Raw genomic sequence first — 21,720 nt, forward strand, 5'->3', positions numbered from 1 at the left:
CAAGCACTCATCACAAAGCAGGAACATGACTGTGATAATTTTGCAATTGAAACCTTCCACTTTTATAGTGATTTGATACATGTTTTGCCCAATGGGATAACTCATCTGGAAGAGCAAACTGCTACCTCTCTACTGTTAACTATGCCTACAAGGAAATAGATTAGCTTTGCTGATGTTAATAACAAGGAGTGGGTACAATACTGAGATTCTTGAGAGCTGTTGGTTATGAACAATTTGTAGTGTATATTAGATATATTCTTTTAATATATTAGATTTTATATACTTTTATGTGGGTATTGTACTATTTCTAAACATGGATTTCATTGGAAGGATAGTGACAAATCATACCTTACAACAGAGAAAAGTACTAATAAAGGAGTAGTTTGTACACACAAAGCATGCCTATTGCTTCATAGCCACATATCTAATCCTCAAAGCTGAACAGCCCCACTGTTCAATTGTTAATTAGCTACATCAAAAGCTTCATGACTATTATATATATGATTATTTAGGTACATTATTTATTTCCCTTTTAGCCATAGTTCAGCAATTCATCATTAACTGCGCATATGCTCATTCATAAGACATTTTTTCACTCCATCTAGGTATGCAGTATAAACACTAATTGATGTGCCCCAGTACATCATATGACAATTTCACCTTACCTGTTCTCTGTCTCTAGCTCATTCTTTCTCATATTTGCATCATCCAATAAGCTCTGCAACAAGGAAATTTTTTCATTATCAGAGCCTTCTTGGTTAAGCTTTAGAATCTTGTTCTCATGCTGAAGTCGGATAAGTTTCTCTCTGAAAAAACAACACAAAATTCAAATTATGCAACATGAACAGTGGTAAATGAATGACTGAACGAATCAGTCACTATGCAGCTACCATATTACAGCCAATGCTTTCAGGTGTTTCATAAAAGGAGAGGTGGTCCAGGTTATTTTACAACATTTGAACTTGCCAACTAGTTATTGCAAAAGGCATTTAGATAAAATCTCTCAACCTTTCTATGCTTCACATGTAAATACTCATACTGCAAAATTATCAAGCTTAACTGTACATTGCTCCGTCTAATGCCATCCTCATTATTTAATTACTGTTAAAACCGCTAACTTGAAAAGGAACCATTACAATCAACAGGTTGTACTGGACTCCCAAGAAACTAGCTAAGTTTGGATCAGTTCCAACCCCAAGATGTCGTAAATGCAGAATGTTAAGCGCCGATGTTCTACATGTTTTTTGAGTGTCCAAAATTACAGGATTGTTGGCATACTGTTGAGAAAGTTGTCAATGATATTTTCCAGGTCAATATAACAATGGGTCCAACGTTGCTATTGATGGGGTTAGAGGAGCACCCGACTCAATCCCTTCTGGGAAATAAGATGGATCTCCTTTTTTAGGTCTCACTGAGTCAGCGCATGCGCTGACCTGCGGGCCATTTAGTTAGGGCTTTTAAAAGTGCTACCATGGCTCTTTGTGTGGCATTCTGCGCGCGGTTACACGCACAGGCACGAGCAGATGCGCCATATGGCTTTCCTCTCTCTGGGCCAAGCGCGCGCGTGCCTCGCTTCACTGCCAATGCCCCTCCCCCACTCACCACAGAGCGCGTCTTGCAGCTTGTTTTTTTTTTTAATTGCTTGCGGCGCCCTTCCAGCGCAATAACTCACTTTTTCGCGCACGCATGCGCATCACTAGCACTATTCCACAATGGCTTCATTACTTCACTACGCGGCGGACTCCAACGTTCCGTGTTTGTTTACCATTGGCAATATCGCCAACCTATCAGTGCATGTTTTACTAAGCACACGTTCTTCGGCGCCGTCACTGGTTCATTTCTATTTTGTTTTCACTATTACCATTTCTCAATGACTTTGTTATCATCACTATGCAGCGAACGTCTATGCTCCGTTGTTTTCAGTTTTCACTATTCCACAATGGCTTCATTACTTCACGACGCGGCGTTCTCCAACGTTCCGTGTTTGTTTACCATTGACAATAGCGCTAACCTATCAGCGCACGTCTTACTCAGCTCACGTATACCCTTATAATTGTGTGGCATTCTGCGCGCGGTTACACGCACAGGCACAAGCAGATGCGCCATATGGCTTTCCTCTCTCTGGGCCAAGCGCGCGCGTGCCTCGCTTCACTGCCAATGCCCCTCCCCCACTCTCACCACAGAGCGCGTCTTGCAGCTTGTTTTTTTTTAATTGCTTGCGGCGCCCTTCCAGCGCAATAACTCACTTTTTCGCGCACGCATGCGCATCACTAGCACTATTCCACAATGGCTTCATTACTTCACTACGCGGCGGACTCCAACGTTCCGTGTTTGTTTACCATTGGCAATAGCGCCAACCTATCAGTGCATGTTGTACTAAGCACACAGTTCTTCGGCGCCGTCACTGGTTCATTTCTATTTTGTTTTCACTATTACCATTTCTCAATGACTGTTATCATCACTATGCAGCGAACGTCTATGCTCCGTTGTTTTCAGTTTTCACTATTCCACAATGGCTTCATTACTTCATGACGCGGCGTTCTCCAACGTTCCGTGTATGTTTACCATTGACAATCGCGCTCACCTATCAGCGCACGTCTTACTCAGCTCACGTATACCCTTATAGTTCTTCGGCATCAACTGGTCAGTTGATTTCTACCTCGTTGGCATGGTGACTGCTTGCCACGGACTTGCTGCAAGTGAAGATTTATTTAGTTAATAGGGGTTATAGGGCACGATTGTTGATTTCGGCGGCATCTATATTGCTACTATGCTGAATCCATGCTGGCAGGCTTCCTGTATTGCCTTATGTTATCGAGTCTATCGCAGGGGTGACTGCTTTCAGTACACAATCTATAATATGTGTTTGGAGGCCCGGGATGTTTGTTTCTGTTGGTATTGTTTTTTACTTTTTTTTCTGCACATATGCAATATTCTTAGCCTTCTGGCATGTGCGCATTGTAATAGACTTAACTTGATCTGCTATCCGCATGGGTGAAGGACTGATGCACACCTGTTTCAAATATGAAGTTCTATACTTAGGGGCTGTTTATTCATGTCATTCGGAGACAACTGTCCTTTGCCTGATTATTGGGAGCCCTTTTGACCCAAAATAGTAATTTATCTGGTTTACATCTTTAGATTATGGGCTCCGTGACCGTGTTTTCCCCTGGTCTACTTGATTGGATCAGTGTCTTTTTCTGCTAAAAGTTTTTTGTCAGCATAAGAGGCAAGAAACGCTCAATGATGTTGCTACATTATGAGATATCCTACTAGTCATGACTGGGGCTTATTAATAAAACTTGAATCTGTCCCATTTTGACTCGTTGATATTCTCAGTGTTATGGCTCCCCCTCCCATCGCAATATCCCCCAATAAATCATTACCCCATTACAGCTACCTAAAAAAAAAAAGTATATATTATTTGACCTACTAACGTGAGTGTACAAGTGAGAAGATATATGAGTCCACATTTTGCCCGACACACCAGGCCTGTTTGCCGACTGGGAGTCGCTTGGTCTGTAATTAGTCGGCAGTCGTCGTCCTGGTTCGCCTCCCTCTAAATACAGCCAGCACACACCCCGCCTGCTTGAGGATGTATTAATACGCTTCTGTTCTAGAGTGCTACAGCACAAATCAGTGTTTCCCACGTTCTGTGCGCTGCAGCTGCTGCAGGCGCCTGTCCCCACTGCGCTCCAGCCCCCTTCCTGAGGATGCTGCATGCACCATTAGACCTGGTAGCCCTGTGTCCCACCCCCGTCCCCTGTCTCACCCTCCTCCCCGATGCCATCTAGGGATGCCAGGCTGATAGCTCAAACCTACCAGGAGCGGCTATGTTTACATTACGGGATCAGAGAGACCCCACCAAGGAGACAGTGACAGATAAACAGCTGTGTGTCGCTGACAGCACATGCATTTATTCACCACCAGGTGCATTCTACAGCATTTGTTTTCATGGGGTGATGTCAGTGATCCGAAAACTCGTCTTTATGCAGGCAGATGCTGCCTGTTCCCTGCAGACATCACGGGCATGTGCTTCAGGTTAAAAGTAATAGCCCAATCGAAACACATGCACAGAAACACATGACAGACCCGGACACAAGCTGCTGGCTAATTCACCTCTTCCTGCACTTTTAAGTATTTAGAGAAGAAACGTGGGTGATAATCTTCTTGACTTTGCCCATTTGTTATGGATTTATTTGGTCTGGCGTTAGTCAAAGATCTTTGATTGCTAAATGTATGCATAAGCAAACCCACTTCATTCATTGGTCTTTTGTTATCTCATTCATAGTTTGCATCCCCTCCTTACAACTTCCAGCACGTGGCATTGGATCAGCCCCCTTCATCCATTGGATAACTTCCCTGTGAGCAATGCCATTCTTCCATTTCACTAGGATCACATTCACACACATTGCAAGTACAAAAAAAATTTGAAGAAATGATTTTTATGTTTTTTTTTAATTAGACATTCAGCTGTACACAATGTCTTCTTGGTTATATAGAAGGTAACAAAAATGCTTATAGCACTTTTTTGTTATGACTTTTAAACATGTTGCACAGCAGCCACGCTCCTCTATGAAAGCTTAAAGACATTGGAAAAGCCAAAAGCTCTGGCTAAACAGTTATAGGGTCCCAAAGGCGAGACCTATTGGCTATCCCAATGCTTGTTATATGATGCTTCTAGCCAGGAGAGAGATTTGTAAGCGATGGACAGATCCTCTCCAACCTCAGGGTTTTGACTGGCTCCAGGCGGTCAGAACTGTATGTAAAATGGACACTGGAGTAGAGGGTGGCCTGCGTAGTATGATTTGGGACGATTACTTGAGTTGGTATGGAACAGTAAGGACCTAATGGTGTTGTTCTATGATTACTCCCGCGGGAAACCAGTAACCGGGAAACTGGATGGACTGGACCAGCAGGGCTAGATGTTTAATTTGTAAGTAGCCTGAAGGCGGAACAGGTCGGGTACCAGGCTTGGCTTTGCAAACACTGGTGATATGAGGACACAAAAAAAATATAATCATCCCCCCCACCCTCTCCTCCCCCCCAAAAAAATTCCTTATTATTTCCTCTCATTTCTCCTCGCAGTCACTGGTTTCTGTAATTTGGGCTTAACGTGAAAACACACAAAACAAATTCTACAATACAGCAGATCTATATTTAAAAAAAATAAAGAGTAACCAAAAATACTATTATATAGCATGAAACTCTCTGGTTCAAGAAAATCAGAAACATGAATATAAATGGAATTTCTCAAAGCAGTAAACAGCGTAATATGTGGATCAATCAATAATGAAGATACAACAATTTTAGCAAATCGAAATTCCCGATGCAGACTGGAGACTCCCAATTGAATGAAGTATGATGTCCATCAGAACAGGAGCCGCAGCAGCAAAGAATTATTAAAAAAACATTTTTTTTTTTTAAAGAGTTCTTCCAGGGGGCGTGGCTTAGCCGGCAACAATGGTGGTCGAGTAGTGTAAGAGCTCCGACCAGCCTACAAATATCCTGACTATTTATCCTGGCCCCGGATGTCCAAAAGCGACGCTGTTGCCTCTCCTGAGGTTGTCCGCTCCGGGAGGATCCTCCGGTGGTGGCTGGATCGCGACGTCTGTCTCGGTGGGGTGCGCAGTGTTCCGGCGGAGGGGAGAGGCCTGCAGGGAGCCGGCGACGTGCAAGCCAGGACCTCCATTACCTCGCTAGACCGGCAAGGCGTGACAGACTCGGCATGCATGGGGAGTCGAGGCCGCAACGGAGGGAGTGCGGCCTGATCTGGCTCCTCTGACATTTGGCGGGCCTGCCCTGATCTACAGTCTACTAAGCAGCAGTACCGCGGCAGCGGCGGGCCGGCACAGCTGTGCCTGAGTTCTTTGGGCAGCGGCATCCTCCGAGGTGGCTCGGCGGGAGCGGCCGCCATTTTGGGGCATATCAGTCACCCACGGGAGGCAGTGGAGAGGTGTGCCCGTTATCCTAGTGCCTAGCAGAGGGTGCCTCTCGTGGCGGATCGGAGCTGGGGGGCCCCTGGGGGCTCCGGAGGCGGCAGAGTGGTCGAACAGGCCGGATTCGCCCAACAGGGTCTGCAGCAGCCCAGTGAGGTGGAGGAGCTTGGCCCAGTACCTGCTGCGGTGCGACACGCTGGATAGGGCCTGCGAGGGACACCGTGTGCACCGGAACTCAACCCCCCCTCCCCCCACACCCCTCCCTGGCCCCCCTATCCTGGACTGAACTCTTGTGGTGACTGCTCTTGGCAGTGGTGGGGCGGATCGGAGGCCAGATCGGGCCTCGGTGGGGGCTGAGGGCTGCGGAGCTCCGTGGCTGGACGCAGAGGATCCCAAGCGGAGGTGCATTGGGGTCTACATTCCGGGCCAGGAGGCCGCGCTCCTTTTGTGGGTGATCACTGTGGTCTGCGACTGGGGCTGTCTCCTCTCCTGGTGGTCCACAGCGGATTGTTGCCCAGGCGCACGGCCCATACACAGCTGCGACTGGGAGACTGCCCTTGCGACTTGCAGAGCTGTGCGCGGTCTACCTGGAGAACGCTGATAAGCGCCTGCTGGCGTGCCTTTCGTTATGCCTGACCTCAGTGCTGCTGGTGGCGACGGACTGTGTGGTGAGGAGTACTATGGCACGGAGACCCGCTTTTCGGAGGTGGAAGACGACGTTTCTATCCTCAAAAAGAAGGTAGCGGACGTGGAAAATATACAGAAGGGCCTGGCCATGTGTGTTGAGGATGCCGAGCCCGCGGCCGATCATTGCCAAATTCCTCAATTTCTCGGATCAGGGCACTATCCTGCGGCAAGCGAGGGTCAAGGCCTCCCCCTTACGTTTAGCAACAAGACCATCCTCATATTCCCAGACTATACACGCTTGGTGCAGCAGCAGCGACCTTCCTTCCTTGCGGCGAAGGCCCACCTTCCGGGCCTCAAGCTTCAGTATGCCCTGCTCTACCCGGCACGGCTGAGAGTCATTTTCAAATCCAGTACGCTGTTCTTCGACTCCCCAGAGGAAGTGTTTAAATGGACAGATGAAACGCTAAAAGTTCGTGTCAATACACCCCCAGGTAGGGACTCCGACTCCTCCTCGAGTGGAATGGCTCGCGAGGGCCTTCGGAGCCAGGCAGTGGCGCAATAGGAGATCGAGATCTGGAATTCGTTCTCGCTCTGGCTCCAAGCTCCGGCAGAAGGATCCGACACCGGAGCGGCGAGATGAGGGGAAATGACATTTGGGACTCCAGAGCAGACCTCAAAGTATGGTTCGATTGGATGTCCGGATGGGCTCGTCTCTTTAGGGCTGGGAGCCTGGCCCCGTAGGAGTGAGTGGGAGAGAGTGAAGTCCTAAAGTTGTGGGTTGTCATTTGGGGATCCATTGGAGGGGGTGGTTCTTGTTCCCCCGTTGGGGACTAGGCTACGGTCCGAACACGACAGGTGCTTCCATGTTGGTGAGGAATGGGTTTGGGGGGGGGGGGGGGTATTGGCGAAGGGGCTTGGGGTTGGGGGGATTGTTTGCTCATGTTTTGCTGCCATCTATATGCCACATTGTTTGCATGCTGAGTCATGCTGAGTCACAGAGACACCTTCAGATTAGTGCACTTCCATCATGTCTGACGTGGAGGGGGGAGGGCGGGTAGGTCCCGGCTCCCTGCGCATACTTAGTTGCTAGATAAGGTGAAACGGGGGGCGGTTCTTCTTACGTGAGCTTATGAACAACAAAGCTATCACAATACGAAATGCAGATAAAGGTGGTAATATAGTTGTTCAAAATACTACTGACTATAATGACGAGATCTACTCTCAGCTTAATAACACTATGTTTTATGAGAAGTTGACCACCAATCCTATTCCTGATATCACTGTTAGGATTAACAGTGAAATAAAGACATGGTATGACCTAACACTATTAGATCATGACGAATACCTTTACCTCAAACTGAGCACACCTAGATCACCGTGCTTATACACTCTCCCAAAAGTCCATAAATGCCGGGACAAGCCGCCAGGGCGGCCTATTGTCTCTGGCATTGGTGGACCAACGGAGAGGTTATCAGAATTTATTGACTGTTTCCTGAGACAACATGTGTATAACCTACCATCTTTCATAGAAGATACTAAGCATGTATTAAACCTATTGGAAGATATAAATTGGGAAGATGGGATGGTATTGGTTACACTTGATGTGGTATCCTTGTATACCATTATAGATCATGATTTGGGCATACATGCTCTTGATCATTTTCTCAGTGTAAGACCAGCTGAAATGTTTGATCACACTCAGATGCTATTAAGAATGACTAAGATGGTACTAGAAAATAATGTGTTTCTATTTGATGGCCAGTGGTACAGACAACGACTTGGGACAGCAATGGGTTCTAGATTTGCTCCGTCTTTTGCCAATCTGTTTATGGGTTGGTTCGAGGCGGAGCGAATCTGGGGCCCTGAGGGATCAGAATGGACACCATACATTCATTACTGGGGTCGTTTCATTGATGACTGTTTGATGATATGGACAGGGACAGTAGAAAAACTTAAGGGTTTTTTTGATTACCTAAATGACAATGTATACAACTTGAGATTTACGACCTCCTATGACAGGCAGAAGATCATTTTTTTGGATGTAGAGTTGCATGTGGAAGGAACAAAGATCCATAGTCGAATGTATCGTAAACCTACAAGCTGTAACTCAATTTTACATGCAGAGAGCTGTCATCCGAATTATCAAAAAAGAGCCATACCATACGGAGAGTTCATCAGAGCTCGACGTAATTGCTCAACTGATAGAGAGTTTGAGCACAATATAATAGACATGACATCTAGATTCACCAATCGAGGATACAAACAAAATGTGATAACTAAAGCTGTATCTAAAGTGAAAAAGGTGAAAAGAGAAAATACATTGATTAGAGGTAATAAAGATGGTAGAACAATGGATCAGAAAGTGCGAGTGATAACAAATTATGGACTAGACAGCTCCAAGCTATTTACTATTTTGAACAGACATTGGCACCTGCTTTGTATAGATGATGATTTGAAACCATATATCCATGACAGGCCAAGTGTGGCATTTAGAAGGGGAATAACTCTTAAGAACATGTTAAGCCCCAGCTACCCAACTAAACAAAATAAAACTGACTGGTTGAACAGTTTTAAGGGGTTTTACAAATGTGGTAGATGTTTATCCTGTAGATGGGCAATGAAGAAGGTGTTGTGTTTTGAATATAATAATTCAGGCAAATACACTATTGGTATGTTCATCAATTGTGACACAACATATGTGATTTACGTGATCGCTTGTACATGTGGTAAAATTTACGTGGGGAGTACCAAGAGGAGGCTCAGAGACAGAATTGCTGAACATTACAGAGCATTGAAGAATGGTGACACACGGTATCCGATTGCATCACATGCAATACAGAACTTTGAAACTAGGGAGCAACATGTGTTTTCTTACCATGGAATAGACCACATAAAACCGGACCCGCGAGGAGGTAATAGAGTACTAACACTAAGAAAGAGAGAAGTACTCTGGCTGATTAGACTAAAAGCGGTAGAATGTGGCCTTAATGTGGATCATGAATATGAGTTCTATCTTGGTAACTGAGAGATATTCCTATCACTAGAGAACAAACTGCGAATGACAATGCAGGTGCCTATATTTCTGTTCTATGTTTAAGTAATTACTATTTTCCCTCTAACATGTACACTCTGCAGAAGAAGAAAGGATCATTAGATAACAATTCTTTGAATGAATATATGAATATAATGCTCAACTATAAGATAAGTATAAGTCTTTTGAGAATTATAATGTTGAACCTATAGCCTTTTCGTTATGTCTTATGCAATGAATGAGTAAACTAATCAGACCATAACAGATTGAAGAAATAGTTTGGATGAAGATTGGAAAATAAAAGGACACACAAACTTTATAAAGACTTCTTCTTTAATAATATTGAGTGCTCGGAAGATAGAAACAATTGTTTGGTCCTAAAGTTGTGGGTTGTCATTTGGGGATCCATTGGAGGGGGTGGTTCTTGTTCCCCCGTTGGGGACTAGGCTACGGTCCGAACACGACAGGTGCTTCCATGTTGGTGAGGAATGGGTTTGGGGGGGGGGGGGGGGTATTGGCGAAGGGGCTTGGGGTTGGGGGGATTGTTTGCTCATGTTTTGCTGCCATCTATATGCCACATTGTTTGCATGCTGAGTCATGCTGAGTCACAGAGACACCTTCAGATTAGTGCACTTCCATCATGTCTGACGTGGAGGGGGGAGGGCGGGTAGGTCCCGGCTCCCTGCGCATACTTAGTTGCTAGATAAGGTGAAACGGGGGGCGGTTCTTCATTCTGCCAAAAGAGCCAGGCGGATGTCCTACTGCTCCAGGAGATTCATTTTCTTGGTACGAAGGCATTATGTTTGGAGCGCTTTGGGTTCCATCAGATCTTTTACTCTGGATTCACGCGAGGCTCAAGGGGGGGGGGTTGCGATCCTTATACACCGCAGGGTACCCTATACACGCGAAAAACCTCGGACGGACACGCAAGGGAGCTATGTAATCGTACAGGGCAGGATTGGGGGGGGAAAGGGTGACCCTGGGTAGCGTTTATGCCCCACCGCCGCTACAGTGGTCCCTCGTTGAGCGATTAATGTCGCTGTGGAGTGACATGCCAGATACCCTCTCTGTGGTTGGGGGGGACTGGAACGACATCATGGAAGGGGTAGCGATTGGGGGAAGCTCGCTAGAATGATCCTGTAGTCCCTGTTGGGCTTGCCAGCCAGCCTACCTGCCAACAGCCAAACGATCCTGTCTACATAGCAGAAAGCCGCCAGAACTAGCCGCCTGCCTCCCGCTGCCTCACTCACTTTCACCAGTGCGGACGCCGAGCGGAGTGCTGGCCAGGGGACTTCAACCCCCAGCAGCCCATGCGCAACGCACACCAGGAGACCGCGCCAGGAGGTGCATAAGAACTGCGTCAGCCCCTGCAGAGTGGGGAAGCTCGCTAGAATGATCCTGTAGCCCCTGTTGGGCTTGCCAACCAGCCTACCTGCCAACAGCCAAGCAATCCTGTCTACATAGCAGAAAGCGGCCAGAACTAGCCGCCTGCCTCCCGCTGCCTCACTCACTTTCACCAGTGCGGCCGCCGAGCGGAGTGCGGGCCAGGGTACTTCAACCCCCAGCAGCCCATGCGCAACGTGCACCAGGAGACCGCGCCAAGAGGCGCATAAGAACTGCGTCAGCCCCGTCTCGCGGGACGCCGGGCGGGCCCCCTGTGGCCTGAGGAGACTGGGCTGGGCCATACCCTTTCCTCTACTGACTTGACTCCACCGCCCTATGAAAACTAAGGTACCGTGAAACTTAATCCCAACAACTGGAGAGCTGTTCCTTTCACTCTGTGTATTGTCGCTGCTGTTTTGATTGGGCAGACTCTGATCTCTGCTGCCCATTTCTCATTGCAGAAGTCTTTGACTTAAAAACAGCGAGTAATTATGTCACCGAGGGCCTTGAAGGGAAGAAAATCATTGGTGGGAGGGTCAATAAAGGGAACACTCGATCAGTTCATCATCAGAGCAGCCTCCAGGCTGGAGCATGAGATTGCCATAACGGAGCGACGCATATCATCTGAACTCCAGAACAAACGCATACCTATAAGCCCCTCACTTACAGCGGCCTCACTGGTATCTTTATCAGACAAGGAGAAATCGCGTCTCAGTGACATTGGTATACCTTACCTGCTTAAAGACCTCACATTGCCTTCCGAGTCTAATAGATCCCCAAGAAGTAGAGACTCTATTGCTGATCGTGCTATAGACTTACTCTTAGAGGACCCCACACCACTAAACCCCCCCAAATCCTGGTGTTGCCAACAAGGTGCGGGCCCGAACTACATCCAAAGGACGCCCGTAAAAAAGGAAAAGGGGGGTAGCAACCAAGTAGGGAGACAGGCCAAACAGACCAAGACACACTCCCGTACCCCAAAAAAAGAAACAATTGGAGTAGGAAAAATACCCACGAATACAAACTTAGAACATGGTCCACTGCCCCTGTCCCTAATTCAGGAACTGTCAGAGAACATTGAAATTCTAATGAAATCTCCGTTCCTGCCAATTGTGGAAAGACTAAAGAGAGTGACCTCCCAACTAGGGTCCATAGAAAATGCTGTTATAGCCAATACAGCCCTACTGAAGGATCTAAAACTTAACACCAGCATTACACCTCCCGCCCCAGCCCCTGTGACACATACTATTAGTAAGACTACTACGCCGCTAGAACCCCTACACGTAGCTCCAGCAAAGATACAGACCATCGCCAGGGTAACAGAACCACCAAGGACCGAGGTAATAGAGAGCAACGAAACTAGAGCAGGGACTACATCACACAATAATCGCAGGGACGACTTCTCCTACAGAAAGAACACTGGGCCCATTTTACAAATTGATCTCCCTCCAGAGGCAGCCCCGTATGTCGCTGTACTGACCAGGGTCCCAGAAGTACATCAAGAGAAACCAGAAAGCTACTAGGAACTTAAAAACAAGGTTATGCACTGGTTGCAGAATAATAGACCGCTACCCCCCAATATTAATGGGGAAATCCTGAATGTCCGAAGGCTTAAATGGGTAGGTCAGAGGCCCAAAGACTCCAAGGGAGACATAATAATAATTAATTTTAGAGACCGCAGAGTTGTAAAACACTTTAATGACTGGTTCCAGGAAAGCGAGGGGGAGGGCATCCAGATTCACGACCTGAGCTACTTCTATCCAAGGTCCCTTCAGCCCTATCAACCCAAGAAAGCAAATTGCCTTTTAACAACATGGGGGGCCCCAGTTCTCAATGTCCCACTAGAAACAGTTATGAGGTATTGACAGGTCTAGACGGTGTAGACTGACTCACTTCAGAGAAACAAATGGCTTCATTTATATCTAATAATTTAGTTCATACAACGGACCCTAATGGTCTCCTGTCTCTGCCTTTGCAAACAAATGTGGAGCTGGGCAACCACACTGCTATTAATAATCCCTCTGTGAGGGAAGATATGAGGTGTGATCAAGAGGAAAGCGTAGAGGATAAAATAACTGCACTTAACATAGTTATGCCAACTCCCACAGCGCTCGTAACAGGCTGTAGCTCTGTTAATCGCATCACAAACCGTGACCCAAATAAATATGCTAATGTCTTAAGACATCTCATCAAGCCAGCCTCTGAACTTACTAATACCACTGTGAGTCCCATAATCCAACTAGCACAACCATTAAAAGCATCTGTTACCACAAATCTGGAATGGCTACAACTGCCAATTACACATACCAACTTTAGGGAAACAGTTGAAGCATCCCAGGTTGAACCTCCCAAGACTAGCCTGCCATTGAAAAGCCAACCCTCTAATAGCATAATTAGCTGGAATGTTGCAGGCCTATCTGCCTAACTTAATGATCCTTTATGGCAGCAAATTACATTAAATCACACCATCATTTGTGCCCAGGAAACTTGGTCAAATAAAGAACTTCATATTGTGGGATATAAAACCTTCTTTACCCCAGCCATCCCGAGTCCCAGTGGTAGATTTAAGGGGGGCCTCTGCACTTACATATCAGTTAATATGGGACACTTAGATGTTAAATTTATCACCAATGAATACTATCAAATCCTGATCACATCGTGGGGACCCTCACAAAATATGGTGTTGGTAAATTTTTATAACAACATCCCGCCTACCAAAATTGAATGTACCCTTAACAATCTTTTGAAGGAACTGATCAAAATTGAGGACCAAATGTCTAGCGACATGGCCCTGCTCTGGGTATCGAATTTTAATTGTCCCCTCTGCCCTTATGGATCGAAGGGTATTTGTGGCTTGGGAGAGGATTCTGAAGGACCAGTGAGCCACTTCTCCCACTCTAGAGTAGGGGAGTTATATAATACTATATCAGCTCAATTCATGTTATCATTTATTAACAAATTGTGCGCCCCAAACAAACCCTTTAGGCCAACATTTAATGGGAGGGGGAAAAATTCGATCATTGATTTCACACTCCTATCAACCCGGTACGCAGGTTTGGTATCAAACTGGGAGACTCTTGACACTGCAATTAGTGATCACTACCCGATAGTTGTAGAACTGAAGACGAGGGATGGTGGTCTAAGTTGTAAGAGCAATATTATATACAATCTAACCCCAATTCTTGCTTCGAAAAACGGGTTTCGTATAAAATGGGAAAAGGTTGAACCCACAAACTCCATACAAAAGCTTGTTAGGAACACCCAGGAAGACTTTAAAACCTGTCTTTCAGTAGAAGCCGATGCTCACAGCATAGTCGGCTCATTAAAAAAAATCTGTGCAGACATAAAACTCCTACTAACTAAAGTTCCTCGTAAACCACCTAAGGGACATCATGGATGGTTCAGTGGGACTTGTACCAAGGCACTTGTCGCCCTGAAAAAAGCCCGCCATTCCTGCCCAAAGTCTAAAGAAGAGATCCAGCTAGCTAGACGTGCCTATCAGAGAGCCCTAATAAGTAGAAAAAGGGAGTTAAAAACTCAGGCGTGGTCTGATCTATGCGCAGCAGCAGACCGGAAAGACAATATTGCCTTCTGGAAGGCCGTTAATGCCCCGTTCCTCCAAAACCATCAGGGTCCCAAAATAGATCAAACTATCACAGCACAAAGTTGGGTTAAACACTTTGAAGGCCTCTACAACGGAGCTGAATCCTCTAGAGTGTGTTCTGAAAATCATGGGGCATTCTTGCTAGGTACCGACAGCACCTCTTTCCCACTGGGCATACAGTTTCATCTGGATGAGGTGCTTAAGGCAATCAGAGAAAGCCCGGCAGGAAAGTTCAAAAGTGTACCAGATCTTTGGGCACCCCTTTTGACCCATGTGCTTAACTCCTCAAATAACATTGGGTTTATCTCTACCTGGTCGGAAGCCATAGTAGTTCCGATCTATAAAAAGGGCGATAGGAATTACCCTGCCTGCTATCGGCCAATTTCGCTTCTTGACGGCTTAATGAAGATCGCAGGCAGGATCATTCTTAACCGCATGCAGGATTGGCTGGAGGAACGGGAAATCATTTCCCACTTGCAGTATGGTTTTAGGTCAGGTAAAGGGACCATTGAGCAGAGACTTAATTTAGCCATAATTACAGCCAAGTATATCCAAGCAAAAAAAAGAAATCTGTACATAACATATGTGGATCTAAGTTCCGCATTTGACTGCGTTGACCATGGAACGCTCTGGGAAACATTAACGGACATTGGCCAGGACAATCAAATACTCATTTTTTATCAAGGAACTGTATCATGGGGCTGGTGCTTGTGTCAGATTTGGCAGAAAGGGTGAGTGCTCCGACATGTTCCGGATCCACAGAGGAGTAAGACAGGGGTGCATTCTTGCACCTCTGATCTTTACGCTCTATATAAATAAGGTCGGATCAATCTTGAGTGAAGTCTATTATGACTATCCTACAGCAAACGGAACACCCATCCCAATACTACTCTACGCAGACGATGCGGCGATTATTTCACAAACGAGGATGGGCCTACAAAAGGCGGTGTCTAAATTCTCAGAGTACATGAAAACTAGAGGTCTCCATGTGAATGTTTCCAAAACGTGCGGACCTAAGACCCGAAGAACACCTTGCCCAATAACCCTGGATGGCAGAGGGGTTGAACTTACTGACAGATTTTGCTATCTTGTTGTCCATTTTGAGAGGAAGGGCTCCTGGAAACATGCTGTGGTTGCACGGACTCTAGCTTTTACAAAGGCTACTGGAGCCCTGGTGAACTTTGCCAAAAGACTAGGTGGGAGGCCAGTTAAAGAACTGCTCCAGATCTTCAAGGCTAAAAGCATTTCCACAGCGACATATGGGGCCGGACTCTGGAGGATAGAGCAGGTGGAAACTATCCAACGCATCGAGAATCGTTTCTTGCGCTATTTATTGGCCACCCCCAAAAGCACGGCAACATATATGACACACATGGAAGTAGCCTTGCCATAAGTCACAGATATTATCAAGTTATCACCAGTATTGCTATGGCACAACGCATGGGTAAATCCAGAGACCCCTCTAAACATAAAGATCATAACGGACTGCCTAGTGATGGATGGAGCCACTAACATTAAATGGTTCTCTCATGTTAAAGCTCTGTTGGATGAAACTGGTCTCCCCGAATTCTTTATTAACCCAGATAGCATTGCAAACATTTCAAGATCTGCTCTCAAAAACCATTTGTTGGCAGATCTAGAGAGCAAAAGATGGCGGGAAGAGAGACATAAGAAGACGGTCATTGCCCACAACTTGGTTACTCGCAATAAGGGGGTTCAGCCGTACCTCTTGATCGAACAGCCCCCTTTTACTCATATGCTTTTAACTCGTTTTAGGTTAGAAACCTTTTATAGGTTAGTAACCTTCCCACAGTGTAATGACTGGTGTAAAGAGAAGCGACTTTGCCCTTGTGACAAAGTCTCTTACCAGTCTAATATTCACTATTTTCTTTTGCACTTTTTATAATAAACCGAGGCAAAAAATCTTGAAACCCTTACTTGTATCCTGGGGTTTGAGGTCATGCAGAGGGGCATATGACAAATTAAGCTCTCTAAAAAACGAACATACTATTTTTGTTGTATCCTCCCTACTGAGAGCTGTTATTAGGTACAGAAACACGATGCAAGCTTAAAATTGCACCTGCACATGTTTTATTATACTGACCCTTCCTGGCCCAATCCAAATTATTTCACTTGGCTATGGTAACATATTATGAAATTTGTTTGCTTTTAAACCTTGAATTCTTACTGATGTAATGAAAATGTAGCATTTTAACTAATATTGGAAATGTAACTTTTAAATGTGATTTTTTAACTGTACGCTTTTATGAATTTGTTTTTATAATTCGAATAAAGCATTTTTGAAATTGAATTGAGGTGGAGGAGCGGGGCGACTGACGGGGAGGGGGGCCCACCTACTAAACTTCGTGCCCTGGCCCCAGGCCTCGACTGGACGGACGTTTGGAGACACATGCACGGCTCACGCAGGGAGTACACCTACTTCTCCACGCTACACGACTTATTCTCCAGATTGGACTATATCTTGGTTCGCAGAGGGCTGATACCTAGGATACTATCGGCTGATATTCTGCCGAGAGCTTTGTCCGATCATTCGCCAGTGGTCCTTAGGTACAGAATAGGCCCGAGCAGGCAGCTCTTTAGGTGGCGTATGTCAGGGTGGCACCTGTTGAAAGACTACTACAGGGAGCACTTGATCAAAGAAATAGATAACTATTTGGTCACTAACTTGTGTTCCGTGGAATCCCCAACCACCCTTTGGGAAGCCTTAAATCCCACGTTGCGGGGCGTCAACATTTCCTGGTGCGCGGCGTCGCGTAGGGAGAGGCAGCGGGACTTGCTGCAACGGGAGGCAGCTCTGGAGGCGCTGGAACGTAGGGGTCGCAAAGCAGGCGGTAGACCTGCCAGACGACAGCTTGTGCTGGTTCAGCAGCAGTATACCATGGCTGGCTACTCTTAGTCGGGTATTCCAGTTGGGGGGATAAATCAAGAAAGATGCTGCACCGCTTGTGCCAGGGCACATTCCATGCCCAGCCGCTGCCCCAGATATTAATTCGGAGGGGGTGCCAGTTCTTGACCCTCTGGCCATCGCGGCGAGTTTCGCAGCATATTATGAGGAGCTATACGCGCCACGGGAATGCCTGGAGGACGATGTTATCCAGTGGTTCATTGATGATCTTCCCCCGCGGGCGGTGTCAGACGAAGTACGGGAGCAATTGGATAAGCCACTGTCCGATGGCTAATTGGGTGCAGCTTTAGGAGAGCTGAATCCCGGAAAGGATCCGGGCCCCAATGGCTTTCCATGAAAATTTTTCAGGCTTTTTTTGCGCAGCTGGCCCACACCACCGCCCGGTAGTGGAGGAGGCGTGTAAGGATGGTGCGCTCCCCCGGATTGGCGGCACGCGGAGGTCGTGGTCTTCTTAAAACTGGGTAGACCCCCTGAGAGTCACGCGTCCTACCGCCCTATCTCCCTACTCAATATTGAGGATAAGGTCCTAGCTAAGGCGTTCGCTAACAGGCTCAAGCCCCATATCGTGGACTAAATTCACCCCACCAGGCGGGGTTCATGCCTAGGAGGGCGACTCGCCACAATATGTGACGGGCCCACGTCGCGATATCAGCTTGGAGGAATCTGGGAGAGCAGGCAGCGTTATTCCTAGCAGATATGGACAGGGCCGTCGACTCCCTGAGCTGGATATATCTGTTCGCATTGCTGCGTCGCCTCAACTTTGGCCCACGCTTCATGGCTTATCTACAATTGCTGTACACGGACCTCACAGCGTCCGTACGAGCGGGTGGGGCAGTCTCTCGCTCCTTTCAGGTCCGACGGGGTACACGCCAGGGCTGCCCCCTCTCTTCCTATCCATTCGCGCTCGCCATGGAGCCCCTGGCGGCATTGGTGCGTATCGACACCCAGCTCGAGGGCTTTAGGTGGTCCCCGGGTCTCACTGATAAAATAGCACTCTATGCCGACAATGTCTTGTTCTTCCTCACTGACCTGGACCGGTCTGGACTGCGGCTGCTACGTATTTTACAGATTTTGGTGAAACCTCCGGCCTCTATATGAACCGGGGTAAATCGACGCTATGGGTTTTGGGCGGACAGGGGCGGGTGGCAGCATGGGCCTCTGGTCTTCAGCTGGCGTCTGGAGGGATGAAATACCTAGGGGTGTACCTGTCAGAGGAGGCGGCTGCCTACCAGGACCGCAATCTTGCCCCGGTGTGGGACCGCACGCGCGAGGACCTGAAGGTTTGGTACCGAATGCCGCTAACCATATATGACAGATCGGCCATCTTTAAAATGGTGGCGCTCCCTCGTCTACTATGCCAATTGCCGAATCATCCCCAACGGATTCCGCTCTGCTGGTTTCAGCAGGTTAATTAAGCGCTGGGTGGGTTTCTTTGGGAGGGGGGGACCGTACGGGTGGCGTTACGTACGTGCTTCTTATCCTCATATACGGGGGGGCTAGCCACCTCTGATGTTCTCTCCTATCAGGCGGCGCACTTGCTGGTGCTCAATGAGTGGTGGTATGGCGATAGGGGTGATCCGGCCTACGCGGTCGAGAGGCACTTAATGGGTTCAGCGTCCGTACAAACACTGCTGTATTCCGTCTCGCTGCGAAAGTGCCTTCCCTCCGCCACACAGGTGGTGTTCTATGTCTGGAGACAAACACTGGTTTTGATGGGATGGTGGAACATGCTTACCCAAGAGACTCCTCTCTGGCAAAATGGACGCCTTCCCCGTCTTGATGCATTACAGGGTTTCCGGGGCTGGGACGCGATCGGGGTCTCCACCCTGGGTGACGTCATGTCGGGCTGTACCCTGAAGTCCTTTCAGAACCTGCAAGATGAATATGGGATGCCCAGTTCCCAATTCTTCCAATACCATCAGTTTTTGCACGCATTGACGCCTTACCTGAAGAACCTAGGTTCCCTTTCTGAGTTCAGTCCCCTGGAGGCCAAAGTGTTTATGGGCGAACTACCAGACAAAAAAATCTCACATATTTATCAGACCTTAGTCCACCATTGCTCCACTGACCTACACAGACTCAGGACGGCGTGGGGGAGAGATGTTGGGGACTTGGAGGAGGAAGACTGGGCGGAGGCCTTGGCAAGCCCGAGCGAGGCGGCTATTTCCACACGACTGAGACTCATCCAGTTTAAATATCTACATTGCACATACTTTACACGAGAGCTCCTATGGAGGGCGGGCATGATTAGCTCCCCCGACTGTCTTAGATGCGGCACAGAGGAGGGTACACTTTCACACACTGTCTGGGGGTGTTCGGCGCTGCATAGATTCTAGAATGGAGTGTTTGTTTGTCTGTCTGAGGTATTGGCATGGGAGCTCCCGTGTGCACCGAAATTGGCTTTGTTACACGTGATGATGGGATTGGGGGCAATAGATACAAGCGCCACCTGTTATTACTGGGCCTTACATTGGCAAAGAGGGACATTGCCAGGGCGTGGAAGGCGCCTCAGTCCCCATCATTGACTGCTTGGAAGAGTGGTATGGACTTCTGTATGGGACTTGAGCAACCTGTGTTCGTAGCCAGGGGTTGCCCTCGTAAGCATTTTAATATCTGGAAGAGGTGAGCAGACTATTGTGGTCTGGACTTAGACCCGCCGCCTGAGAGGGCCGCCCTCCCAACGATTTGACAGATGGTTCATTGATTGTGAGAATTGAGTGTCTCGATAGACTTGCCAAGCTTTATTATGTCTTTATATTGTGAATAAATGGCAGCTTCAGGTGTTGTTTGCTTCTTCATAAAAAGTCTAAGATGTTATTGCTGATCTATTAATGTGTGCAGTAGTCTCCGGTTACCGGAGCTATGCAATATATGTGAACTATGACTAATAAAATTTGTTTAAAAAAAAAAAAAAGAGTTCCAAACAACAGATAAACAATAAAAGAGAAAGGAAACTGCACTTGGCCGGTGATCCTCAGTTAAGAACTGAAATGACGAATCAGCTGTGGGAGCCAGTTAGGAGGCAGTAAAGACGAGCGGCACTGCAGTGAACCTATGCTAAGGAGCAGGTGGGATTAAAATCCTTTTAGTGAATACAGCTGGTCTAGCAGACAGCGCATGTCCCTGCCTAGGCTTGACCTAAAAAGGAGAACTAGAGTCATAATCTTGTTATATTTTATTTACAAAAAGTTCTTAGTTGCAGGATATAAAATAATTCTTGATATTACCCACACTGTTACAAAACAGACTTCAAAATGTTTTGGTTTGGGTTCTGGCACTTTCTATGAGACTTGGTGATCCCTTATCATAGAAAACCCACAAGAACACATTCAACAGACGTAAAACATCCAACATTTTTTTTTTTTTTTTTAAATCACCTGGAACAAAAAGAAAAAATAAGAAGCCCAGGTTGAACAACAAATTAAGAATTTTGCATATTTAATAGAACATCTGATTGAATTAAAGTCAAGACCATTCTTTTTGGGGAGTTTTGATAATACTATTTTCTATATCATCATAGAGGATGACTTTGGAGGTTGGTTCCATAGGTCAAAAGCACACTGCACTGTGAGTTGCACTCAGCTCTCTTCAGTGCTTGTTTACAAAGACAACACTAGTGGTAATCTCAGTTCCAGGAGGAATTTTTTCCCAAGAAAGACATTAAAGAACATCTTCAGGGCCAGGAAGAGTCCCTAATGTTTATGGCTGCCGAAATGGTGCAGATGATTTTCACAACAAAAGAGGGACAGGAGACACTACTCATTTTAAGAAAGGATTACCCATCAAATTTGTGTATAAGGGTATTATATCAGTCTGTCTGAAGCACTGAAACTTTAGTCTGACTCTAGACAAATCATAATTTCCCATTCCCAAACATATTACTAAGAAATGCTTAACAAATAATAAACAATTATTGAAATTACTGCACCATGAAAAGAGTTGAACAGTGAATCAGTTTAGGAGTTTTGAGTATTCTTCCTCAACATTTTTAAACCTAATGTGACATGCACTACAAACAGAGTTGGTGTCCCCCAAAAAGATTTAATAAAAAAAACAGAGGTGACGGATCTGATTAGATAAAAATATTTCTAAAGCGCAAACGTTTGCCCAAGGGAGTCTTGGCGCTGCCTAAAAACAGGAGAGAACTACCAAGCTACCAGCCTTAAAGATAAATGGTCACATCTAGGGCCAAGACTTTAGATCCTTTCTA

General features: G+C 46.6%; 1 protein-coding gene across 3 annotated transcripts in view; it reads right to left on the reverse strand.

The window, feature by feature from the left end:
* HOOK3 (hook microtubule tethering protein 3) overlaps window positions 1-21,720 on the reverse strand; it is a 1,217,139-nt gene that overhangs the window by 357,841 nt on the left and 837,578 nt on the right. For all 3 annotated transcript variants that reach the window (XM_086961833.1, XM_086961832.1, XM_086961834.1), the window contains one exon: window positions 666-806. In XM_086961833.1, coding sequence (XP_086817959.1) covers window positions 666-806 — 141 coding nt within the window. The remainder of the gene's footprint in view (window positions 1-665; window positions 807-21,720) is intronic.

This window comes from Lissotriton vulgaris, chromosome 3_1, assembly GCF_964263255.1.
Source record: "Lissotriton vulgaris chromosome 3_1, aLisVul1.2, whole genome shotgun sequence".
In the NCBI taxonomy this organism is placed as follows: Eukaryota; Metazoa; Chordata; class Amphibia; order Caudata; family Salamandridae; genus Lissotriton; species Lissotriton vulgaris.